The 27,876-nt window shown below is 37.2% G+C and overlaps 1 protein-coding gene across 9 annotated transcripts in view; it reads right to left on the reverse strand.

Annotated features, from left to right (window-relative positions):
• ENAH (ENAH actin regulator) overlaps positions 1 to 27,876 on the reverse strand; it is a 155,599-nt gene that overhangs the window by 33,781 nt on the left and 93,942 nt on the right. For 5 of the 9 annotated variants that reach the window (XR_003436142.1, XM_027122304.1, XM_027122302.1 and 2 more), the window contains 2 exons: positions 12,349 to 12,405; positions 7,410 to 7,494 (listed from right to left, as the gene is read on the reverse strand). Coding sequence is in view for 8 of the 9 variants with exons in the window: in XM_027122304.1 (XP_026978105.1) it covers positions 7,410 to 7,494; positions 12,349 to 12,405 (142 nt within the window). In the remaining variant the exon portion in view is untranslated. Of the gene's footprint in view, positions 1 to 7,409; positions 7,495 to 12,348; positions 12,406 to 23,219; positions 23,263 to 27,876 lie in introns of those variants that run through there. The other 4 variants (XM_027122305.1, XM_027122303.1, XM_027122300.1 and 1 more) reach the window with 2 other exon arrangements.

Raw genomic sequence — 27,876 nt, forward strand, 5'->3', positions numbered from 1 at the left:
AAAATTTAGCAGATATTTTTAGGTTTTGTAGTACCTTTTCCCAAGTATCTTTCAACCATAAGCAAAAACAGATTGTTTGGCATTTAGGTCAAAAGAAAATGGCATATACTTTTCTTATAACTTGAAAATACTGAAGTTTTACAAAGCAAGATGCCTTCTTATTATATGACAAACAGGGAAAGAATATTAAAAAGCAATGTCTTAGCATGGCATAAAGGCCCTTTACGTATTAATTTAATAGCACCATCAGTCCTGGAGCGGAGGAAGAGGGGTAGTACTCACGTCACACAGGTGGTGTGCACTCCCTTGGCTCTTACACATAGACTCTTTCCGCCTAGAATGCTTTTCCATTCTATGATTGGAAACTCCTAGTTCACTTCCCCTTCAAGGCACAGCTCAAAGAGCATCTCCTCAGGAACGGCTCCCACCGTCTCCCAAACAGCACAGACAGAAAAGCCCAGGCAGCATGAAAAGAGTGCGTATTATCTTATTTAATGGTCCCAACAACCTTATGAACTCATACTGTCTGCCTGTTATGCCCCAACACCTACATATAAATGAATTCAGTACCACTGAACTTCTTGGCTTCTTATTCAAAACTTTATTCAGGTCCCTACTCTCAAGTAGCCTACAATGTTCACTGTGGAGACAAGACTCATATGTAAAGCAAACAACAAACAATAAGAAAGCATGTGGTTAAGTTACAGGAGTTCAGAAACGAAAACCATTAATATACCTGGAAAACAGTCTACAGAAAAGGACAAGACAGAAAGGACGAGAAGGGCAGGACAGAGAGGTAAATGCTACAGAGAAGCACAGAGGGAGAACCCGAGTATGGTGTACAGACAGTCATAAGGGAGGAAAGAGATCGTGGGGTGGGCTCTGAAGTGTCAGGCCAAAGAATTAAACTGGATGCGAGGTGAGCTGGCCACCCGTACTGCGAGCCGGGAAGTGACATGAGCTCCTGGACTCCTCTTACTCAAGTTGGTACATTTGAGCAGTCAAACTGTCTTCCCCCACTCCAAGATTCTACTGGAATTCCAGAAAAATAAAAATGTGTATAAATAAACCCACTACAAAGTAGACAATTGAGCTGAGTGGTCTTTAGTAGACCAAATGTATCATCAAATTTCTGGAAGACAAAAAGGGTTAGGGAGGAGTTACATGTCTAGAATTCTCTCCCAGTTCCTATGTACTAGTACATCCAACTGCCTAGCAGTCAGCATCTCTACTTGAATGTCCAATGAGCATTTCGGCTTAACATCTTCAAAATTCATCTGACCTCTCCCCACAAAACCTGCCACTCACAGTCGTCTCAGTTAATGGTAATTCCATCCTTCCCACAGCTCCCGTTAAAAACCACAACTCCTCCCCTTCTCTCACACCCCACATACAATCCACCAGGAAATGTAAGGATCTGCCTTCGCACCGCTTCCACTGCCTGGGGAAAGCCATCATTATTTCCTGCCTAGTTTACCACAATAGCCTCTTAACTAGTTTTCTTGCTAGGCTGCTATCACAACCCTGTACCTGCTTTCATTTGTGTTTCTCTATAGCCTGGTCTCAACAAAGCAGGCAAACTAATTCTGTTAAAATGTTAAGCCAGATCGTTCCTATCAAAATCATCCAATGGGCCCTCATTTCTCTCAGAAAAAAGCTAAATTTTTTTTTTTTTTTTTTTTGCGGTACGCGGGTCTCTCACCGTTGTGGCCTCTCCCGTTGTGGTGCTCCGGACGCGCAGGCTCAGCAGCCATGGCTCACGGGCCCAGCCGCTCTGCGGCATGTGGGATCCTCCCGGACCGGGGCACGAACCCGTGTCCCCTGCATCGGCAGGCGGACTCTCAACCACTGCGCCACCAGGGAAGCCCAAAAGCTAAATTCTTTATAATTGCCTGCAATGTCCTGCATGACACGACTCCTCCACTACTCTCCTTTTCTGCTCCTGTTCTCTCTGCTCCAGCCTCCATGCCTCCTCGTTCCTCCCTGTACACGAGCACAATCCTGCCTTAAGGCTCTGCACAGACTGCTCCCCCTGCTGTAATGCACTCACCCAGACATCCACTCGGCTAACTCCTTCCTTTCATTTCCATAAGATCTACTCTGACCAACCTATTTAAAGTTGTAACCATTTCCCCTTGGCCCTCTGCAGCATATACTCCCTTCACTTGGCTCTATTTTCCTCCCATAGCACTTACCATCTTCTGCTACACTGTGTCATGTTCACTCTATTCTCTGATTAGGTTGAGGCTTTCTGTCCGCCACCCACCACCCTGATATACTGTAAGCACTCAGAACAAAGCACTAAGCCTCGAACGTAACTGGACTGAAGAGTGGAGGCATCCAGGGTCCCGAACACAGACTCAGAATGGCTGAAGCAGACGCGAGAAGAATCTGGGAAAGACCTAACTTGAGATCAGCAGGTAGAAAGAATGGGAATGGGCAGTACAACCGAAATCAAGCTGATTAATAAACACACACACTGTCTGAAGAAAATGCTCCAGTCATCCCTCTGTTCCCCAACCTCAGCTCAATGGATGGAATGGCATTTATCACAGAAGACTGTCCTCTAAACCAAGTGAAGAAGCTGCCTCAGATGAGCTAGCGTGTCTGGTGGAACTAGAGGTGGCTCAGCTTCGTGGGGCTGAGGCCTGTTGGCTCCCCCCTCTTGTACCCCAAAGGAGAGCCTGTCAGTCTGCCTGCTTGGCCACTTGCACAGACCCCCTTGGCAGCCCTCGGTCAGGGAAGAATGCTGTCCATAGACACCCAAACCTCATAATGGAACAGGAAACCCAAGCCAAGTACTGACATCATTCAGACTGATTCTTTTTTTAGAAATAAAGAGACCACTAAAGATTACCAGATATTTGGGTAAAACCAATAAGGCAAACAATACTACTCTATAGGAAGGAGATCATTCAAACAAAGGATGAGAAACAAGAGGGACTTAAGATACAATCATGAATTTAGGACAGGCTGTTTTGAAAAAGGAATAATCACTCCCCCCGCCTCTGCCCCGCAAAAGGCTCTTGGAGAATAAAATTAAATTATAGGAGATCAACTACTGTGCTGTCCAGTTAGGTGGTCATGAGCCACATGTGGCTCTCGAGCACTCATACTGTGGGCAGCCTGAACAGAAACGTGCTGTAAGTGTAAGAAACACATACTGAACTTGGAAGACTCAGTACGACAAACAGAATGTAAAATACCTTAATTTCTATACTGATTTCTTTTTGAAATGATAATATTTCCGTTATAATGGGTTATAAATAATAAATATTTTATTTAACAACGTATTTTATGTTATTAAAATTAATTTCACCTGTTTCTTTTTACTTTTGCTAGTATGGCTACTAGAAAAATTTTAATTAACTATGTAGCTTATATTTCTACGAGGTAACGCTGGTCTAGAACGTATGGTTAAAAATATCATCAAGAATACAGAACACAGAAACAGAGGCAGAAAATGAGAAAAGATAAGCATCATAAGGAAATAACCCAGGAGGCCCAGCATTTGATCAGTAGGAGCTCCCCCAAAAGAGAACAAAACAGAGAAGGAAATGGCTAAAGAAATAAAATTTTAAAAAATCTAGGAGTTGTGGATAAGTCTTCAAATGGAAACAGTCCATTAAGTACTGAGCTTAATAAATCGGGGAGGGACCCCAAAACCAAAAACAAATCACATCTTTGTGAAAACTCAGACTACCATGGTTAGTAAGGAAGTTTAAAAGGATTCTAGGAAGGGGGAAAAAAGATCACCTACTAACATAAAGACAACGATTTAATGGCAGTAATAGAAAGACTGAAAATGTATAAACCATGGAAATAAAAAAACAAAAAAATAAAATTAAAAAAATGACGTGTCTATCAAAACTAGGTGGTAGAATGGAAGAAAGGGGATAGGGAGATGCACAGAACTACTGCATTCCTCTTACAGAGTGAAGAGTTAAGAGATACTAAGGTTATTAGAAGAACTAAAAACAATAACTACTCATGATTGGCAGGAGAAGTGAAGAATTCATTTTTTCATAGTGTAGAGTCAATAAGTACTATCTGTAATGTGACTAATCAAGAAACAGAAGTATAAACACATTATATATTACTATAGAAGAACTCATCAAAAGTACTAAAAGTAGAAATGGTTAAAAGTGATTAAGTCTCATGATTAATATAAGAGGAGGGCACAAGTGTGCAGCAGATCACCCTCCCCCCCTTTTAGACCCTCCTGCACTGTGCAAAAAAGTTTAAGAAAAAAGAATCTAGCAGTAATAAAGTAGGAATAAGTGAAAGGGATCTAGCTTAAAGACAGAAAAACTAGCAAGTCAGAAAACTATAGCAGTATACAAGCAAATAAATACTGGAGAAAGCTATTAGTAATGAGAATGTCAGGACAGTAAATCCAACAGGCTTTTAGAGAAAGAAATAACAAAATGTACTTGAATAGATATTGTGAATGAAGATAATTATAGACTTTCTAAGCTGAAATTTTGGGAGAAATATTAGAGAGAAGAAGGAATGTACATTAAAAATGAAATCATAAGGGTTTAAACTGAGGCATCGGTAGGATACCCAAATGGATGAGCTCTAAAATAGGAATTCTCATTGAGGATCCACTGTTGGAATTAAGGGGGTCTGTAATCCTCTGGACCATGTAAGGGCACACATGTGCAAAATCACATGCACATATCTGAAGGGTTAGGTTGGGTGGGGTGGGGGGACTGGATGGAAGAGGACAGTAGTTCACTACTTCTACCAAATTCTCAAAAGGACCCATGACACTACTCCATTTATCTGGAAATATGGGTCTGGCTCTCCATTGGATAATCAGGAGCTGTAGATTTTGAAGCCATCAGCACAGAAGTTAAAAGAAAACTATAAGATCCAACCAAATCATCAACTTTTCAAAGGTTATACTGTGTGCAGAAATAAAGAGATAGCTAAGTGTAAAGGCTTATATAAGAAAAGGAAGAGGTACAGAAAAGGAGAAGAGTTAGCAAAAAAGATACTCTAAAGCATCAAAAGGAAGAGAGAGAAGTGGAATACGTAGACCAAGAGAAGACATTTAAACGAGAATAAGTCAATGATGGTAGCAGCACATCCAGTAGATTTGTGAACACAAAGCAGATTTCATGAGATTAAAATGGAAATGGGGTGGGACTTCCCTGGTGGCACAGTGGTTAAGAATCCCCCTGCCAATGCAGGGGACAAGGGTTTGAGCCCTGGCCTGGGAAGATCCCACATGCTGTGAAGCAACTAAGCCCGTGTGCCACAACTACTGAGCCTGCGCTCTAGAGACCGCGAGCCACAACTGCTGAGCCTGCGCTCTAGAGACCGCGAGCCACAACTGCTGAGCCTGCATGCCACAACTACTGAAGCCCACGTGCCTAGAGCCCGTGCTCCGCAACAAGAGAAGCCACCACAATGAGAAGCCCGCGCACCGCAAGGAAGAGGAGCCCCCATTCGACACTACTAGAGAAAGCCCGCGCGCAGCAACGAAGACTAAGGCAGCCAAAAAACCCCACAAAACAACAACAACAAAAGAACATAAAAAAAGGAAATGGGGTGAAAAGTAAAGAAAAGGAATGGAGATGAAATTAATAATGAGAGAGAAGGAAATTGGTTGGTGTCAAGTGGAAGAAGAAAGAAGAGTCTGTGCGTGACTATGGACAGAAAATAATTTAAAATTCATACCAATTTTTCAGAAACTCGGATTCCACTCTTCAAAATGACTGAGTTAAAGTCTTCAACTAAACAAATAAGTAATATAAACACCTTCAATTTTCAAACCCTTAAGTATCTACTTACATACACAGAGAAAAACCTCAAGTCCAGATGAACGCTTTGAAATGAGAAAGAACGTACATGAGGGCATGGCGTTCTCATGACAATTACTAAAAGTTCACTCAATACTCGTTTTCAACTAAAACTGCACGCTGCAAGTTCTTGACAACCCTCTGTGAAGCAGATGACCCACCTGTGACCCTTGACGAGGCAGCAGTACCAGCAGAAGACTTCTGTTTGTATTCTGTGCTGCCCTGGACTCCAGCAACTGTGTCTGGGATTACTTGCTGGCCTACTCTGTATTACCAGAGATGATCTATTATGTTCAGGATTTTCTCCTGGTTCTTCCTCGTTTTCTACAAATGTGTTACTCTCAATAAAACTATGATCATTTTTTATGAATTACTTTTCCGTTTGGTGTGTGAGAGACAGCATACAATTTCTAACTCTTGGAATTATTCTAGTATGTTTAAAATTTTCAATATGGAACTGAAATAAATGAATATATTCCTTAAACTTCCCTTATTTCTATAGAAACTTAATTTTATTTATATCTGTTACAGCATCACTCTAAAGAGCAGAAAAAGTTTCACCAAATTTGGAGGCTAGTTCCAGAGTGATCTAACTAAACATATAGACTGTGGCAAAAACGAAATTCACTTTAAGAGATCCTGGAGGGCGCTCCTCAAGAGCTAAGTAGTTACACAGCAAAGCAACAACACAGAACCACAGCAAGAAATTCCTTTGACTGTCTGTCAGGGAAACATGACACATATATTAAGACAACATAAAGAATATGGAGAACATTTCAAATATGAGGCCAAATCAAAAGTGACAAGAAAAATTGCTGGCTTGCCATGGAGCAAATGCCTCTCAACTGGAAAATTCCATCTGTAAGATGGTTATCAATTCCCCAGAACAAAACAGGGGTGCCCTACTAGTAACAAAAAGCAGTATCAACATCTCTAAAAAGTTTCAATTTGTTGAAAATGGGGCACCTGGTTTGACTAGCTCAATTTTAGTTACTGAATGTGACTGGATTTTACAAAGCTATTTTGTTATAAAGTAGTCTCTAATTTAGAGACTCTGGGTTAATTCAGAAAAAACTACCCCTAAATGAGGCCGTATTATAATTTCAAATGTATTTCTAAACTGCACTGAGATAATGAAGACGTTATTGATTTCATTCAATCACAGTTTAATCATAAACAGAATGATTCTGTATTCCATTACTATTCCTGTTCAATATTCAATGCCTTGTACAAAGAGCCAACACTATTTCAACTTTCCAGTCATGTGACAGGCATAATGATCAGATTAATTTATAACTGCTATAAAAATAAGACTGCTTGAAGTGTAAACACATTTTATATGCTGTTAAGAGTATTTAAAATATTTTAAATTCATGAGTATGATTTTTACCAAAAAAGCATATATGAAATTTTATAACATCTTTTGTCCAGCCTATTAAGAATCTGCTTGATTATTAACAGCGATTCTAAAACTTAATATAACAATAAATGTTCAGACTTCCAAATGGCTGATGAGACATAATCTACCTTCAATATCAGATGTTCACAGATTGGTCTTCTGTAGTAGAAAGAAAAGGTGCAAATAACTCGTGAATTTACCTTCTTTGAATTTCCAATTCTTCTTGTGATGGGCCATTCTGAACTTGGGCAGGTAGTTGTGAATTTTGTCTAGGCAATGTCGGCCCTAAAAAGGGAGGGAAACATTATATAGATGAACATTATCTTTATACTGCACTGGATAGAGGAGATAAAATCATGAGAATAACATAAAACCATAACATATTTACAAATGTATCTTCTTTTTGTTTAGCAAAATAAAATATAAGCTTCATATAACACACAGCAAATGAAAGACTGCAACATAATACTGTCATTATCTCCAGAAGGCTTACTTGAAACAAATGGAAAACATCAACAATAAAAGAAAAATAAACATTTATATATGAAGAGCTTGAGTAAAACAAGTGTTCAATGAGCATCTGAATAGGCACCTAAGCTTGACGCTTCTAAGACAATGAGACATTCTCTTTGGGGTACTCATTCATGAAGTGGAGAGGGAGAACTTAAATGAAAAATCAGAATTCAAAAACTCACCTAAATAGAACACTGGAAATGAAAAACAGGAGAGAGAAAGCATGAGAACCTTTTTACTAGACTGATGTATGCTAATGCATTTATCAAATTTGCCCACTTTAAGTTGCCATTCTTATTTAATGGCCTGGCATTTCCAGCACTGGTGAAAACAAACATTTGCTCAACTTCCATATATAATTAATCTACTTCTCTGAATTTTTGATGTAACACAGGTAATTATAATAACTTTTCATTTGGGGTAAAAACAAAACAAAACAAAAACTGCGTTCAAAGCAACATGGTTCTGTCATGAGAAACTAATGACCATTCATTCCCACATCATATAAAATGCAGACCCATTTTTAGCATCTCATAAAGAAGGCCACTAAATAATGGGACATTTTAATGTCGCTGGATATAAAAATTATGTGTCATAAAATGAGATAAATAAAATACTAGACCTAACATACAATGCCTATGGTTACAATAGAACAATCTTGAAATCTAATCCAGTAAACAAGAGAATAAAGAAACAGTAGTTATCTTCCACTCTTGGAGAGAAATATATGAGTAATGATATGCTGCACATATTTGTGAATTCTAGTGTGCCAGCAAAGGCCCCTAACAGATAGTTTGAAAGTGTTTTGTAGACCACTAGTATAAAAAACAGTCAATAAATAAATGCTTCTACGTGCTAAAGCAAACTCTTGTAATCTATATGAGTTAAAAGCACAAAGTATCTATTTTATACTAGTGGAGAAGATTTCACAAAGAGAAGGATAAGGTTCACTAGAATATAATACAGTACTTTTATATCCCAAGTGCAGAAAAACAAATAATTTGATCTGAACTTACCTACTAATTTTTCTCCTCATCTCTTTACACGTTTTTACATTAATCATTTAATTTGTCCTCTAAAGACAAATTAGATGACAACTGCAGTGATATTTCATTAGATTTCCTAAAAGAGTCTGCTATTTTAAGAGCCACATAGAGGAAATATAAAAATATATTAATCCCATGTAATCAGTAACAGCAAAAAAATAAAATAAAATAAAGCTTTTAAAATTAAAAATGCACTTAAATGTTTGCATAAATGAAAATATGTAATGTGTCTAGGAGACAGACTGGAATTCTTTCCTTCTTTCGGATATTAACATAATGATATAAAAATAGACTGTCCTATTAAGCCATACCCTAAGGTTTAGTACTTTACTCGTCTCTTCTGGCAGAGGAGGGGGACACACAAGGTGGGAGGGTAAGTGTGAGAAAATAAAAACTATTTGCGGTAGTATTTTCCAAAGTTATATTTATCCAAAAATATTAAATGTGAGCATTCAGCATGGGCAACTCACAAGACCACCATGGTTTAACTAGTTTTAAAAACAATGTTTGTGTATTTAAGTTAAAACTTCATGCTACTCGAATAATTAAGCAGTGAATGTCAGTAGGTAGATTTGTTTGGCATCAGTCTCAAAGAATTCGATCCTGCTAATTCACATCTACATCAAGCACTGTAGCTCAACAATAATATTAATAGATTAAACTCACCAATTAAAATCTCGACGTAAGTTTTAACTCAAATACATAAATTCAAGAGAAAGATGTCAAAATTTCAACTCAATCCTTCTGATTTTATTTAAAGGTTTTTTTTTTAAATTAAACTGTCCAAAGTTTGATACAACTTACAAAAAAATCTGAATGTGAGAAAGGTTTCTTTTAGCAATTTATAAAAACTATTTTGGATTGTTTTTTTAATTTAAAAGTTTACTCAGCAAGCTTGTTTTAAAAGGAGGTTTTAAAAATGTGGGCAATATTTTCTGGCTGATATTATTAATTATAAAAATAGTTTACTACAAGGAAGATCCTTTTAAAATGGGAGGAATCCAAGAACAACTGAACAACTCTTAAAATTCTTTTCTACATGGTTCTTGGTGATAGTGGGTTATCTGTCTTCCCAAACACCTTCGTTATTAACTAGGGGGCAGAAGAGAGGATGCCTTCCCCCTGGCATTTTCTCACATCCATATCTAGCCTGGTTATTTCGTTGTTTCTTCTGCATCAATATTGTCAACTAACAATAACAAGCACATTGAAATTCATGTGCATTTAAGAAATAATATAAATATACTGTGAGCATTAAATCAAAGAGTCTTAGGTAAATTATGAACTTCAGGTACTCAATTATATTCTTCATTCTTGTCAAACATTTTACTGGGTTATACAATTGTTAAATTATACCAAAGGCACCACACACAACATGAAGCAGCAATTAAGATTAGGCAAGGCTGTCAGCTGCCACTGTATTTTCTGGAATATAACTATTAGTTACTTCACATAGGTCATATGCCTACATGAGTATCTGTGTTCTCACAGAATGCAAAAAAAGGTACTTTCCTAACCAGTGGGTAAGTAACAATATTTTATGAGCATCACAGGGTGGTTAACGGCTCTTTTGGGGGAAAAAAGGAGAAGTGACAAGTGAACCTGCTTTGTTCCTGCTATTGTATCATAAAGAACAGTAGCTACATGAGGGTTAGTTTTCTCTGTTCTATTACCACAGCCAAAGACAATGGTTGGTCTTAATTTGTCCTGGCTAGAATTCATATGGCAAAGTATGTAAATCACATGTTTCTAATAAAGAAAATGTGTCCATGTCACTGATATGGTATCTTATAGATGATGGAAATCAGAATAGAATGTCTCTCTAAACCAGGAATGAATGGCATTTCAGTCTTGACTTCAATACTGAGTTTTGGGTAAAGTATATTTCACTTATTGTCACATTTTAATTTTCACAGACCTAGTTTCACACTTAGCCACAGACTATTTAAAACACAGGACTAAAAGACAAATAGGTGTTATTATACACAATACAATCAAGTTTAAACTTAGCAATGTGGTAATTATATTGTTTGTACACAGTTAAATCAATTAAACATACTACTGGGGGAAACTGCTTTTTAACACATTATTTTACAACTTAAAAAATTCACCTTTATGAAGGCCAAATCAATCTTTTCTCTGCAGTTGGGTAAACTCTATTATTCTGCATGTGAACTACACATATTAAGTAGCGAAGTATAGAACATCAAGTAGGTTTTCAAAAAGAGCTAAAAAGAGTCCTAATAACACAAACACAAACAATCACTCATGGCTAGTTCAAAAGACCGCCTGGAAGAACCCCCAGGAGGAGGCAGAAAAATCAGAACTAAAAGTTACTAATTAATCACTTAATCTGTAATGATTAATTAAGGAACCTGAGAAGGAGTGGAGAGTTTATAAGGAGCCGCACAACAGGCTCACTGCTGTAACTGTCACCTGGAGAGATCGTAAAATAAAACCTCAGGTGATTAAGAAATGCATTAGAATTTTCATTTTTGGAAATTTCTAACACATGCTTATTTGCCTAAACCAGCAAGTATATCAATCTTAAAGCATTCTCTTTATAGGTCAAGAAACAGTATTAGTAATACTGAAGGATCATATCAAAAACTCTGATTCACATGGATAAAGTACATATACACAGCTGAATTGTTTATATGAAATTTTAGTAGTATATATCATTTTATCTCTCATAAAATAATCTGGCCAGCCAAGGTATACAGTAGTCAAAAACGTATATACGAGTTAAAAAAAAAAAAAAAAAAGGCTCTAAGATTTAAAAGTCACTTTTTGAACTTGGGTTTTCAAATCAGAAAGTTTTAGGATCAAATGAGAATAAAAAGAATTCAGACGTGTGTGTGTGTGTCGTGTATATGTGAACATATATATACATCCTAGTGTAAGGAGAAGGATATGCATATAATGCATATACCTGATTAACTGTAATGTGGAATGGTTAAGTGACATAACCGGTTTGTCCATGCAAACAACACATATATGTGCACACGTGTGTATATGAGTGTGAGAGTGAAAGAAAACACTCTTTAAGCCTAAATTCACTCCTAAGCCACAGATATCTAACCTACTGAATAAAGGAGGCTGTCGATCAGAAACCAACCTATTAATAAGAGCTCACATCTGCCTTACAACATGTACACCTGAAAATTAATTCAAGTTAAGCAAAAGCTCCCTTCCAATAAATCACATTTATATTCCCCAAATCATATTAAGATGAATATAACTTTTGCCCTTAAATTCTAATTTAAAAGACTGCTCTCAAAGAAAATAGTTAAAAACAAAAACGAACAAACAAAACCCCCTCTCATTCGTGTTGGAGGAAGTGAACAAGAAATTAGTTCTGAGATCCTAATTCTAACTAAATCCTTTCTAAGAAGCCAACTCAAAAGCTGACCAAACCACCTACATGAACCACAACAAATATCACAACATAAAACAGTAGCTTGCTGTGTATCCCAAATACCACAAACCAGACCATGGCCTAAGGAAACAAAAGTTATGGAAATGCGCAAGGAGTATGTACCACAGCTTGAAAAAGTAATGTAAACATAATGTTGCTTACCACAGAAAATACATCGCAAATTAGTGCTGTCCTGGGTAGCAGTAACTTTGCTCTGGGCTGCAACAGACACCTTGGTGTTAGAAGCTTCAAAGGACAACGGGGCCATCTGAAGAACTTCACATAAACTAAAAGGTGCTTTGAAAGGTTCAAAAGTATTACACATACGTCCTAGCTAGATCCTCATTCTGGAAACTCTGTAATTTAATAAAAACGTATCCTCTTTATAACATAAACTTGTTAAAATTTTTTATGTGTAATCTTATTTGTGGAAAAAACCCTATAATAAGCCACAGACCAAATGATGCACTTATATATAGCTTAATTATTTCCTGAGTTATACAATCAGAGAATGCAATCGATTTGCATTTTACAATTATCTTAAAAAGTAAGTGGACCTGAGATACAGGAAGTCAGATCTATGGCCATTAGTTAATTCCATGATAGCTACCCTCTTTTAGTATTGCTCATTTAAAAGAATTTGCAGCTGAAAAAAATTTAAGGGAAATGCTTAAGATTAGCTTAACGTGAGATGAACTCATCTCTACTAGTTGAAGACCAAAGCCATTTTACACAGCCTCCAGCAATTAAAGTGATATATATTCATTGATGTCAAATAAGAATATCTTCATTTTTCATCTTTGAAAAACAGCAAAACTATTCATTGTTTTATCGAGCCACATTTTATTTTCCTTTTTTCTTCAATATGTATATATGCATACGAATTTGACAAAATCTTGTTAAAAAATGCGTGGCCACCTCAAAAAGCCACTTAATATTTAGGTTGCCTATACTAAAATTTACCTTAAGTATTAATGAGGTAAATTCTCTTTAAGTGAAAAAATTCAATGAGAAGGAGATGATAATTTATGAAAAGGGGAAAGGCTTTTACAAAAGCAAGGTGACACTCAAAACTGGGGTGGGAAAAACAAAAATTTCTTTTAGTTTTACATTAGTGACGTTCAAAACTTTACATCAATACTTTTCTATAAATAAAATACTACAGAAATTCTTTTCAGCATAGGAAAGATTTTCTCTTTCCATTAGTATTAATCAAGAAACAATAAACAAGTTAAAAATATATTGACTTAAGAAAGACTACATAAAGGCAAACAAGACAGTAATTTAGATTTCCCTTAAAACTGTATTATTTAAATAATACAATTTATGCTAACTAAAAGTTTGCATAGAATCAAAACCAAACCAATTTATATTTAAAGAATGCACACCTGAAAATGGTAATAAATCTTAAATAAGAGAATTTTTTATTGTTTTTTAGAAATTAGATTTAATATAATCCAATTACGTTTAAGTCTTGTTTTAAAGTTATTAAATACAGCAGATATTTTCAAACACAAAATAAGATTGTTGAATGTCACCTTTCCTAAGTACTTCCACCCACTTCGTCAATTATTATTAAAGTCGCATGCACAATATTTACAGTAATGACATAAAAAAGACCACAGGCATACATATAAAATGTCTACTAGCCTAATCAGATCATGCCAAAGACGATAAACCATTTAGAAGATGTTCAATAATTATATTTTGTTTAAACTTTTTAAAAAATCTGTCTTACCGATGTTTGTAAATGACTACTTCTATAAAGCCCCTATTAAATAAACATGCCTGTCTTCAGGTTTTACCCTTCAGCTCCTTTCATTCATATTTAAAGGAGGAAAAAAAATAAGGAAAATATTAAAAACTTACAGGAAAAACCTGAGAAATTATCTCTGACAGCAAAGAAACTGCCACATTCCATTACCGATCACTTTGGTTAAAAAGTCATCTGACAATCGTCAGAATTAAGGTAAAACATTACTACCACGTAAGACCCCAAATCCCCAATTTTGCCAGTTTAAACTATTATGCAACATTCTTGCACTTGGTATCTTTAAACATATTCTTTCTACTGACTTTTACTTCATACCATCCCTAAAATACTTATCTAAATTCTGATAAGGTTGCTCGAGTTCTACTGCAGTTTGCATTTCCCGAAGATACTAAATTATTCATTCCATCATGTGCATAAGGCTAACAGCACTTCCTGCTTAATACTGATGCTGTTAACTCTTTCTTCACTCAGTTGAGGGAGGACGGTGGAATATGGGAAAAGAATGTTCAGTGTACAGATTGAGTAAATTCAGTTAAAAAAAAAAGACACTTCTCTTTAAATCAGTGTTTTAAAATAGGCTTACGGCTGACAGAAATAAGGATGCACCCTAAAGGAAAACATGACCTAAAGAGGTTAACTAAAGCAGTTAAGATGCATCAAAAAGCAAAACTTAACATCTATATTAGACTTCTAGAAAAGAAAAAAGACCATCTCTGTGAGCCACTCTGACCTTGAAATAGTCTTGTCATGGTTGTTCATTTATTTCTAATATAGTTTGTGAAACAGCTGTCCCTCAGGCTTTTCCCCATCTTTTAACATCCTTTAGCATTAGGTATTTTGTACAAGCAGGGAAATACACAAACCTTGGGTGAGATATTAGCAGGAGAAAATGACAGGCTGTCATTTGATCAGTATTACTGCATTTTATTGCAATATATAATTACTATAGTAGACCCTTAGCATTCACATTTTTAACATTAGAGGTCTCCACGATCAGGAGTTAATCCCAAAGAAATTCGTAACGAGGAAACTACCCAGCTCAGCATTTTTTCTGAGGATTAAAAGAGATAATGTTTGCTTACAGCTGGTTTTAATTTGATTTGTTCTCTCTGGAAAGCTGGTCTGTTAAGCACAGCATAGCATGCAAATTAGCAGTGATCATACTTCTGACCATCATTAGGGCCCCAGGTATTATCCTCATGATTGCAAAGTTCTACTATAACCATTTTTGAGAGGGCATGAAAGCAAATGTGTTTGTGTTTGTTCTAAGGTATACAGAATAGAATGGAAGAAGACACTGCAGTGGTATGGTTGCCTGTGTTCAAAAATAGGTACCATGGGGTATAAACTGGTACAGCCACTATGGAAAACAGTACAGAGACTCCTCAAAAAATTAAAAAACAGAACTAACATATGATCCATCAATCCCACTTCTGGGTATATACCCAAAGAAATTGACAACAGGATACTGAAGAAATATCTGCATTCCCACGTTCAGTGCAGCATTATTCACAATAGTCAAGATATGAAACAACCTAAGTGCCCATCAACAGAAAAGAAGATGCAGTGTACACACACACACACACACACACACACACACACACACACACTGCAATCTTATTCAGCCATAGGAAAAAGAAAATACTGTTAGCAGCAGACCTTGAGGGCATTATGCTAAATGAAATAAGCCAGACAGAAAAAACAAAGACTGCACGGAATCACCTGGATGTGGAACCTAAAAAAGCTAAACTCACAGAAAAGTGGTTGCCAGGGGCTGCGGGGTGAGGCAAATAGAGAGAGGCTGGTAAAAGGGTACACATTTTCAGTTACAAAATGAATAAAGACTGAAGATCTAATGTAAAACACGGTTGATAACATAGTTGCTAACACTGTACTATATAACTGAAATATGCTAAGAGAATAGAACATAAATGTTCTCACCAAAACAAAACAACCAATCAACCAAACAAAAAAGATAAATATGTGATAGATGTGTTAATTGACCAGATGGAAGAAATCCTGTCACAATTTACATGTGTATCAAATCATCATCGTGTACACTTTAAACATCTTACCATTTTATTTGTCAATTATACCTCAATAAAACTGGGAGGAAAAAGGTACCATATTTGCAGGGCACTGTGCTAAAAGACATGGGAATTACAAATAGTAAATTTTATTCAAAGTGAGGATAATTTTAAAGTGGCATTTAAAAACATTTTCAAAAGAATTTCAAATTTTGTTTTAAAATATATGCAGTTTTTAATAAAGGAAAATCGTTATATATCTCAAAAAATGAGGTATCATGCATCTATAGCCACATGTGAAAACAATACCATCATATAGAACTGCTCTCTCTTTTTTTTTCATTACTGAATCTTAAGCAAAACTATTTATATGACTGGGTTTCCCCGCCCCTCTTCATTTCTTTAGTTCTCCCCCAACTTAGGGTCTCAAATGCATTTTATTCCCTTCTAAGCAAGAATGAAAATGGCTGCTAACAGTTGATAAATTGCTGATAATTGATTAGGCTTGACTGGCAATAGCATCAGTCCAACATCTGTTTTGTAAGCCATTTATTTTTAGATGTGGAATGAGTGACTGTCTCCAGCTAGAGAAACTGAAGTTGAGGGGTTTATAATTTACCAATCCTGCCATATCCTAACACTTCTAAAGGTAAGAGTAATCCGTGTCCCACATTCATTTCTCTGCTTCTTCCTCATGGGCATAGATCAAATTCCCTCACCATCCCCACCCCTTTCTATTTCGTTACTAAGGCACTATTAAGTACATATATGCTCAGAGAAAACACCACATTCAGGTAGAATGCACATTAACAAAGATGATTAGCTTATTACTAGAGTATCTGTTAACTCTCTAACCAGCGCTGTTATCTATTCAGTTATGCAAACCAGATATCTAGGGCCCTTCCATTACTACTATTTAACCTACTTCCAAGTCCTGTTAATGCAATCTCCTCATTGTTCTCCAAACTACCTCCACTGTCACTCTTCATGTTCCATGATCTCTTGGTTTTCAAAGTGGGATTCATATATCCCAGAATGCTAAATATACCCTAGGGTAGGTAGGAAAGAACATAGTAGTACTTCCATTTCTGTTAATTTTTTTCTCATCCTTTTTACAGTTCTATTTTTTCATGTTTTACAATGTATGCCATATGTCAACGCCAAACATATACATAAGCTATAAATGCATGTGCATTAGGAGATAAGCTCAAAAATTAAGGGACCACCAGCCTAGACTATTAAATAAACTGTCCATTCTGATGCTGTACCTCTCCCGTTCCCCACAGCAGCCGGTGATACTTTAATAACTAAACCAGATCAAATCATCTCCCTTAGTAAAATCTCTTCAATATCTTCCCACTGATCTTAAGATAAATACCAAACTCCAGTGCTTTCTCCCCATGATGTGGCTGTGGCCTAACTCATCCCATTCATACTTTGTTTCTCTCTACACTGCAGGTACATTGCTCTTCCAAATTTTCAAATGAGCTATATGCTCCTCCCGCTGCAGGGCTTTTTTTACACATGCCACATGCCTTCTGCCTGTGATATTCTTTTCTTGGTCACCTAGTATGCTTCCTTTTTGTACTAATTAGAACTTTCTGGCAGTCAACACTCAACTGGAGTTACTATTAGCCCAGAGACAACTAATATAATTATTTCTCCCTCCTTCACTCAGAATTCTTATTTCCTATTTCTAGTTTTATAATTATATATGTTTTTCCCCAGTTATCCACTTCAAAAAATTTGAAAGGAGATAATAAGTATAAAATTGGGTAATACCAAATTTTCTAAGAAATATGAAGAATCTGTCTAACGACTTAGGAGAAAAGTTTTCATACATTAAAATTAGGCAAAGTGGTACAAACTTATATTCAGACAAGAAGGAAAGTGGGAGACAGATAAAAGAGATGTGTGACATCCTACAAAATGAAAGTTTGGGGTGGGGGGATGATAAAGGCACCCAATTCCATGGGCCAGGCTCATTTGGGGGTGGTGGGCAATCCAATGAGATGAGACCACCTCAGATCATTTTTAAGGAAACCCATGCAATTTTGCTTCCTCATCCACATGTAAAGAGCTGAAATTCTTTTAACCAAGAAAAAAGTGTTTTCATTCTAAAAGTATAATACAAAAATTTTCAAAGACCATGTCTGTTCTTTCCTCCTTTTGTAAGAGAAAAAGAATTAAGAGAACCAAAAAAGTATGCAGTTCTAAGGTAATGCTCTTGGATGTGGGAAAAAAGTGAAGGAAGGACAATGCTGGGCAAGAAAACTGAGCCTGGGGACCAAGAGAATAAACTTCAGAGATTTCACAAATGGCCAAGCATTCATCTCTATTTACATTCAATCTGGCAAAGAAAACTACTACACAATTCTACTTTCACAATTTACCAAGTTTTTAAATGTTGAGTTTTTTAAACTAAAGAATATGAGGAAGCCTTTCTGCTTTGGTTGTAACCTCCTTATTTAAAAAAAATATTAAGTATTAGTCATTACTTTCACTGTATACCATACTCCTACAACTTTAACACACAAACATCAATTGTGAAAATAAGAAGGTCAATTGTTAAAACTTAGAGAGTATGCCTAGATACGTGAATACATGCTTTCTTCTAATGACTTACTTTTCAAACTGCCATACATGATACCTGCTACAAAATACATGAAGCTCGAAAAAATTACGCTAAGAAGCCAGTCATCAAAGATCACATATTGTATGATTCCATTTATATGAAATGTACAGAACAGGCAAATACATCGAGACAGAAAGCAGATTAGTGGCTGCCAGGAGCTGGGAGGTATGAAGGAATGGGAGTGGGGTAAGAGTAGGGGTGGTGATAGTGACTTAGGGGCACAGAGTTTCTTTCCCATGTGATGAAGACGTTCTTAAAACTGATTGTGGGGATAGCTGCCCAATTCTATGAATATACTAAGAACCACTGAATTGTATACTTTAAATGGGTAAACTGTATGGTACAGTAAAGCTATTAAGGAAAAGAAAAAGTGCCATGTCATGCTTGTATTCTTCATCTTGGAATTGTTTATAACATAAAGTTGAAAAATATCCCAGTGCCTGTTACTCTTCTATTATGGAAAATATTAAAGGTGATTACTTCTGGATGGTGGGATTTTCTTTAAACATTTTTAAAAACATACATTTATCTATTTATTTATGGCCATGTTGGGTCTTTGTTGCTGCGCACGGGCTTTCTCTAGTTGTGGCGAGCGGGGGCTACTCTTCCTTGTGGTGTGCAGACTTCTCACTGCGGCGGTTTCTCTTGCTGCAGATCACGGGCTCTAGGCATGCGGGCTTCAGTAGTTGTGGCACGCAGACTCAGTAGTTGTGGTGCACAGGCTTAGTCGCTCCACAGCATGTGGGATCTTCCGGGACCAGGGCTTGAACCCATGTCCCCTGCAGCAGGTAGATTCCTAACCATTGTGTGGATGGTGGGACTTTAGATATTTTTACTTTCTTCATTATGATTTTCTGTAGTGCTTAAACTTTTATAATAAGCACACAACTTTTTAATCAGAAAAAATTTTTTCGCTAGAAAAACAAAATGCTGTGCTGGAAAACCGAGTTCTACTGCCCAGAGCAGTTCTTGTCGGGTGGAGCTCCAACTGGCTCTAGGTTCTGACGAGAGAACTGGATGTACACAATTGAAGAAGTGACTCGATTAATAGTACCAGCATGACCCCAAGTTTCTGGAAGGACTGCAGAGCCAGCACCTGGGTGTCCCTTCCAAACACTAGAGTTGGTATGGGAAGGTTCCTCTGCCATCGTGTTATTTTTCAGGAGGAATCAAAAATCAAAGCCATTTCTTAGGTCATGACTCTGAATACATATCCATTCAGGATGGTTCATTGAAAACCAGGCCTGTCCTAGTTAAACCAGGACAGCTGTCTACTTCTCCCTGGGAACCCTACTGCCCTCGTCCTTCTCATTTTCTCTGGACAATAATTCGTGATACTTCATCGACGAAAGCAAGAAGCAACTTCTATCTAAAACAACCCCAGACAACCCTAACACTTAAATGACAAAGATGTCCACATTTACTTTTGGAAACTCAAAAATAAGTAAAATTTTATTAAAAGAATAGTTTTGATGAATATATAATAAATTAGATAAACTGGGTTTGTTTACCTCACATGGGGTTTATGAAATAGAATTAAATGTAAATAAAGTTATTGGTGTGGGCTGTCAGCAAGTACATAAAAATAAACTTGTTCTACAAACTAAACATCATTAACTTCAGTCTCTGAAATGTAATTATATCCATAGCAATATGTATCTTTATTTCACTACTCTTTAAAATATATGACTCATAATTAGTAGGTCTAAATTTGATATGACAATTCAAACGTGAGGGTGTGTTATTTAGAGGAAACATCAAATATTCAAAGAAAATGAAAAAAGCCATCAGCTATGTGGTCAAACTTATAACAATCAAGGAAACTTTAAATTAGGAATGCCATATTCCCACTCTTAAGAATCCATGGATGTTACCCGATAAAGAACAACTTCTTCTGGAAAACTGTGCACAAAATACTTATTATTGTATTTTAAATGATATTCTTAGTAATATTTTAGTTCAACCTGTATCCTATGTCACTTTACTTTCTTCATTAGACATTTTCCACATTAAATCTTAGTCTTTTACTACTCATTCTCTAAAAATGAACTACAAAAGCAGCAGTGATACATTGTTATTTAAAAACAAAACAGGGGGAGGGGAAAAAGAAAACTTCAATACCAGCTAGAGCTCAGAAGGAAACACACTGCAAAATACCAAAACTGGTCGAGTCTAAGATCCTTCCAATTTATTGTGAGTTACTACTTTATATTGTGTTAGAGTCAGCTGTCTGCCTCACTAGACTTCAAGATACTCAAAGGTACTATCTGTGCCATACTCAGCTTCCCATTACCAGCAACCAGTATGGTACTTGGCACATTGCAGGTGACTGATTATTTAACTAAATAGGAGTTTTACAAAATCAATGTAACTTTTTTAAAAATAAATTTATTTATTTATCTATTTATTTTTATTCTTATTTATTTATTTTTGGCTGTGTTGGGTCTTCGTTGCTGCGCGCGGGCTCCCTCTAGTTGTGGCGAGCGGGGGCCGTTCTTCGCTGCGGCGCGCGGGCTTCTCACCACGGTGGCCTCTCCTGCTGCGGAGCACGGGCTTCAGCAGGTGTGGCATGAGGTTCTCGGTAGTTGTGGCTCGCGGGCCCCAGAACACAGGCTCAGCAGTTGCGGCACACGGGCTTAGTTGCTCCACGGCATGCGGCATCCTCCCGGACCAGGGCTCGAACCCGTGTCCCCTGCATTGGCAGGCAGGCTCCCAACCACTGCGCCACCAGGGAAGCCCAAATCAATGTAACTTAATCAGAACTCGCTAAAGGTCTACTATGTGTTATAAGTACCTTTACATATAGCAATCCATCTAAATAACGCAAAAAGGAGAGAATAAACGTGAGAATGCATGAATCTGTATATAATTTTATAATAAAGAAGCAGGAGATATATACAAGACCAGAAATATTTAAACAAAAGTCAGGGGAAATAAAACCGTCTTCAACTACAAAACCACCTTTATGTGGATGGGTAAGTGGGGGTTCCTATAAAGCCTTGTTCAGCATAATATAAAGAAATCCCAGAACACGCAGGAAATCTATATCTTAAGTTTTTAATGGACTATAAGGTTGGGATCCCACAAGCTTCCAGGAAAAAAAAAAAAATCAACTCTTTAAAAAGCAAAGAAGGGACTTCTCTGGTGGCACAGTCGTTAAGAATCCGCCTGCCAATACAGAGGACACAGGTTCGAGCCCTGGTCCGGGAAGATCCCACATGCCGCGGAGCAACTAAGCCCCTGCGCCACAACTACTGAGCCTGCGAGCCACAACTACTGAGCCCACATGCTGCAACTACTGAAACCCGTGCTCCTAGAGCCCATGCTCCACAACGAAGAGCAGCCCCCCTCGCCACAACTAGAGAAAGATCGTGTGCAGCAACGAAGACCCAACGCAGCCAAAAAACAAATTTTTAAAAAAAGCAAGGAAAAAGCCTGGTCTGTAGCCAATTCACAGTGTGAAGAAATTCAGGTGAAGGTAAGTTATTTCCCCAAGCCTCATGACCAAAAAGCATCAGAAGGCAGGGCACAAGAGAACTGTTAAAGGGAGGGGTGACTCTAGAAAACAGGGAGGTGTCTTTAGAAAGGCAGTCTGATTGTGTCTCTTCCGGCAACGACCTTATGCTGAATTTGTTTTTAAGCAAGTCAAGACTCCACAGGCCGGCTGCAGGGACCATAGCATCACTATTCACAGGAAGATAAAATGCACAAGAAATACTTATAGGAAGTTTTAAATGACACTTGTTCAAATTCATACTTTAATGAATAAAAGGGTAAATAAATATTGGCAGAGAAATAAATAACTGCTGGACTAATCGACAATGGACTAATCGACAATGTGGAAATATCAGAGAGTCCTGAAAACCTAGCTCTTATCTGGGTTATGATACTTGAAAATAAAACCGTACTATCCAAACTGAGGCCAAAGTACCTACTTAAGAGGGAAAAGATATAATTCAAGCTGATTTCCCAAAAGAACAGTTATCCCATTGGAGAAGAAAAACAGTTATAGCTTCCCAAGAACAAAACTCTAGAGACTCAAACATCTATTCATGTAAATAATACTATAAATTACTACTGCTGTATTAACTGTACTTGAGAGCTGTTTATATATCTTAGTCCACATTAATAAGATTGTAGGGTACATTTTAAAATGTATGTATGCATGTATCTTTTGGCCTTTGGCAGAAGGAGACACTTTGAATAATTTGATCTTTATGTGCAAATAAAATTGCTAGTAAATGTCACTGTATTAGGATCGTCACTAACTTTGGTTCTGCCAAATTTATTTATACAGTCCAGAAATTAACATTTTAAAGCGTTTTTGAAAACAGTAAGTCTCATTGTGGTGAAAGAAGGAACAGAAGGTGCAAGGACCTGAAGCAGGGGAGAGTGCGTTTAGTTAATGCAGAGTCAAGAGGGGCCAGCGCATGAAGGAACCCAGAGTCCTGTTAAGAAGCCTGTACTCTATTCTAAGAGCTATGGAAAGCCACTGCAAGATGATTTGGTACACACAACAGAGGTATGCAAAAATCCACCCTACCTCCCATGAACATACGGTCATTCTCTAGTATTATCTGCGGAAGACACTAGAGACCTGTTTCCCGGGAATTAACATCACCCATTCAGTCAATATCTTCAAATTGGGGATGTATGATTCTAAGACTTGAAGAAAATGTGAAATCCATGGAGACCAGTGACTTTAAATCTGAATTAAGAAAAAAGTAATGCTTTGTTTTTAGTATATTGAATAGTATTATCACAGTAAAGATCAGGACAATATTTGCATAGGAAACTCCTCAATAAAAATACATTTCCTCCTACATGAATGGCATTTTCATAGCCAAATATCATGGAAAATTTCCAGAAAACAGCAGTCATTTGTTTCCTCACGTGAATCATCTCAGAAATTGCAAAAGCCTACAGAAATAGCAGGTCTACCTTAAAGGAGTTATTCCTGGTATCTTTACGTGAGTAGCACGCTATGTTTGCCTATACCACTTCCTAATTACCGCTCTGTACCATGCATGGTACTGACACTGCCTTGCAGATATTTCCGACCGTGGTGTATCTTCTCTACACAACCGCTCCTTAAGGTCAGCAATGTTGAATCACTCATTTTTGTTTCCCTAGTATCATGCAACACAGTACCTTTATTAGGAGTACAAGTAATTCAGTTTACTGTGGCTTTTCCTCTTTTAGATGAGATCATCTACCTCTTAGGAATTTTTAATGGGTTAATAAACAATGTCACAATATTCTTTATATATAAAAAGCTGATGTCAAAATACCACAATTTAATACCATCTTGAAAAGATTAATTAGAATTTTTCTATCTTGCCTAGATCATAAAAACAGGAATGCCCAATGTTAATTCAGAGGCACTGAACCAATGTGCATCTGCTCTCTGCTGAATACAAACATGGACAGCCCAACAGTACACACTATCACTTACAGACTGAGGAAAGCATGTCCAAAATTAGGCTGTGATCCTAAAACTAATATAATATTGTAATATACTATACTTCAATTGGAAAAAAATTAGGCTGTAAAAATTGGGCCACAGATTTGGCCGCCACTGTGTGTTGTGATTGGTCTCATGAGAGTAGAAGTGGTTCCTGCAATTCATGTCTTGTCATCAATGGACAAGTCAGATTCTATTCTATCAAAGCTTCTCCCTGCACCCCCGTGTAAAGATGAAAAAGTCCGACAAAAAGGTATCAGAATTTTCGACTGTTTAACAGCCAGCAAATGCTTCTCCAATTTATGGGCAACAAATACGATTAAAATTCAAGAAAACAAGTAAAGTAACTGTATACAAATTACTATTCTCACACAGGGAAACACGTAAATAATCACGGATGACATCCTCAGTTCACTGCAGCACCACTAATTAAATTTCAAGCTTACTGTAAAATAAGCCTGAAGAACTGAAGTCACCAGCTAGACCTGTAACAGACAATACATCAATAAGATGCCCAACTACCAGAGAAGCAGAGAAACAAGAATGAGAGACAGAATAGTGTCTGTCTGACAACAAACTTCAGGCTAAAATAACTTTCTATATGATTATGAAATACAGATTTATCAAAAACATCTTGTCTCTTTTAGTTATTTAATCAATCCCACTTTGGAGCAGGACAATATCCTAAGTCACACAACCTAAGTCTAAAGCTGTGCTTATGAAAAATGCAATATCAGACTTGAGTTATGGTCAAGCCAAAGCAGCTTTCCCAAACAGTTAGTGACTAGAAGCTTAAAAGTCATGAAGTAAATACTTTAAAATTCTTTTATTATAAATAAAGTCACATATGAATATATATAATAATTCATATGTTAGAACAGTCACCCAAATCACTTTGCATCAGCACTTAGCTCTCTTACGTAACGCTGGCTGAGAAAGGCTGGGAGAGAGGTTGTAAGATATGATGGGTAGGTCACAGGAACCAGAAGCCTAACTCAGTAGTTCCCAACCTTTTCAACAACTAGAAACCCATTTATTATTTTAACTCATCCCCTTGGACTCCATGTTTAGGGTGAGCTTGTCCAAAGGAACTGTATTTATCATTAATCTTTGTTCTTCCACAAGTAAGCAAAGATACATAAATGGTCGTGTTCAATTCAGGCACCGGGACTACTGCAACTCTTCTTACCAGTATCTTGGCACAATCACAAGCTCTTCAAAGTGTCAACAGTAGTTAATTAGAACTTACTGGTTTTAGATAAATAAGCATCTCCACAGAGCTGGCAAATTTAGTCTCAAACAAAGAAGCTTATATCTGAGTTAGGAGGTACAACCTGTCACTGGAATGTATGATGTACATCGTTTAGTTAGCTTTCCAAAACACTGAAAATTATCTCAGAACTCTATCAGTTGTTCTGTAGTAGCTTTGTGGGTAGTAAGTTGAAAATCATTGTTCTAACCCAAACAGAATTATCTCCCAAGGAAAAGGACATTCATATATAACGTGTATGCTAACTCTGTTAATAAATTACTCAACTGTGGGCTTAACATATTTGTTCTCTAAAAGCTATTTACAGACAAAAACTGTGCCCATGTACCATTCTTTCTAAAACCTGGACTCAGGTTCACAGGAAAAATTCAAACTTATGCTGAACTACATTTTCATTTTTCACCTCTTTCTCCCAAACTACTGATTTTCTTCACATAGCAGAAATAATTTTAGGTCCCACATTATCTGCAAACGGATATGATACTCTCTCAGAGATCTCTATTGTTGTCATGTGAAAATGGGCAGCCTGAATTCTTTTTTAAAGAAAAATTTACCTAAGGGGATGAAGCAGTCGTACAATAGTGATTTCCTGTTTAAACGCACCTGCTTCTATCACTGTAATCCCTCTCCTATTTGAATTTTCTTCTCTATTCTTACTATTTCTGCCTCCACTCAGAAACTTAAGGCTTGTCTCACGGCCTCCAGCAGCTCCCTTTTCAAACCACTGCTGGCCTTCTGAAGTACAGCTTTGTTCACGTCATTCCACTTGCTCAAAAACACACTAAATCTCTATCACCCACAGTTCTCAAAGGACCTTCTTGATCAGACCTACCTTTCTGACTTTAATCCCCACCAGGCCAATCAAACAACTCCTGGTCTACAAACAATCTCATTCTTTCCACTTTTGTACTCATACGCTATTTCCTAGGCTGGATACGCCTTTTCCCCCAACTCATGTCCCTATGCCTACATTTTATCCATCTTTCAAAATCAGCTCAAAAAGCCATCTCATCATTAACACTTTTCCCCAATTGTTCCAGTGAAAAGAATCTCATTCCCCTTCTCATACTCACACAGGATTTTATCTGTACCTCAGATATGACTTCCTCTTTTGGATTATGACTGTGTCTTATCTCCTCTACAAGAGTAGAAGAATCCTTGAGGGCAAGATTTGAGTCTTATTTCCCCTTGCATGTATCCAAGGATGGATAAATTAATTAATTTTCTACAGGGGAGGAGGAACATAACATGATATATCTGTACCAGGCAGTAAAGACAAAGAAGAGGTTGGAGAAAACTTCTAAGTCTCTCTACCACTTTTATTCCTCTAAGTAAATTAATCCACATGGTAGAATTTTCTGTGTATTTTTAAATGTTAGCACTAAAAAATAACATTCTACTGTATAGTTTAAAATACTAATGTCTTTATCTCATTTAATTCCCATGATATCCTAACACAGGTATTCTCATGATCCTTTCATGTAGTATAAGGAAACAGCTTCAGAGAAGGCAACCTGCCACCAGAGGGACAGTCAACACTGGAGTCTTTTACCTCCAATTTTAAGTTCTTTTCCACCAAATCAAAATGAAAGACTACAAAATTCTACTAAAAACCATAAAACAAAAAGTAAATGAAAGTTCTTCTCTTTCCTGTTTTCTCACCTGAAACTGACTTCCCTCAAAAGCCTTTTAAAATATGCTTTGAAGATCTTGAATTGAAAAGCAGAGGAATGCAATAAAAAGAAATGGCCTGGAGGTCGGGAAAACCCAGTCCCAGTTGTGCCTCCCTTTCTAGGTATATGTGACCTCAGGAAAGTTCCACCTCTCCATATCAGTCTTCCTAATTGGAAATTGGGGGTGACAGATTAATCTCACATTATTGTGGAGACTGAATTTATAAATGGGGAAGGGTGTGAAGAGGTAAGTTAGAGAAGGAAGCAGTACGTGGCAGCACCCACAAAAAAACTGTCCCACCCGCCCAACCCCCAAACCTGTTACTCATTTAATCCTGATGAGCAGCTAACGCTTTATCTGTTTCAGTGTTAACTTCTCCAATAAGATTATTGATTAAGGAAAGCTAGAAGTGAAAACTATTATCCAAGACCACCTTTAGAATCCATCTTCACCAGCTGCCCAAACTGACACATCTGTTAATTGTCTTAGAACACCATCCTCCCCTCCCTGACCAGTCCGCGTTACATCTCACGGATATAGTAGAAAGAGGCTGAATGCTAAAATTAAATCTGGGTACAAACGCCACTTACGCCACTGTCTAGCTGTGGGCCCTTGGGCCAGGCCAGTGACCTTCTGAAAGCTCCAACATCACCTCTAAAGGATAATGCCACCAACTTTGCAGTGTTGTTATAAAGTTTATCAGTAATAAACGTGCCCAATTAGGACCTGCCACACAGCTGGTGCCTAATAAACAGATTATTATTCTTGCCTCAGAACTGCTTTAACGACTAAATGAGGACATAAGTAGAAGGCCTAGAACAATGTCTTCACAGGCACGGTAGGCAC

This window comes from Aethalodelphis obliquidens, unplaced genomic scaffold, assembly GCF_003676395.1.
Source record: "Aethalodelphis obliquidens isolate GAN/ISIS:26980383/991018 unplaced genomic scaffold, ASM367639v1 scaffold24, whole genome shotgun sequence".
NCBI classification, from domain to species: Eukaryota; Metazoa; Chordata; class Mammalia; order Artiodactyla; family Delphinidae; genus Aethalodelphis; species Aethalodelphis obliquidens.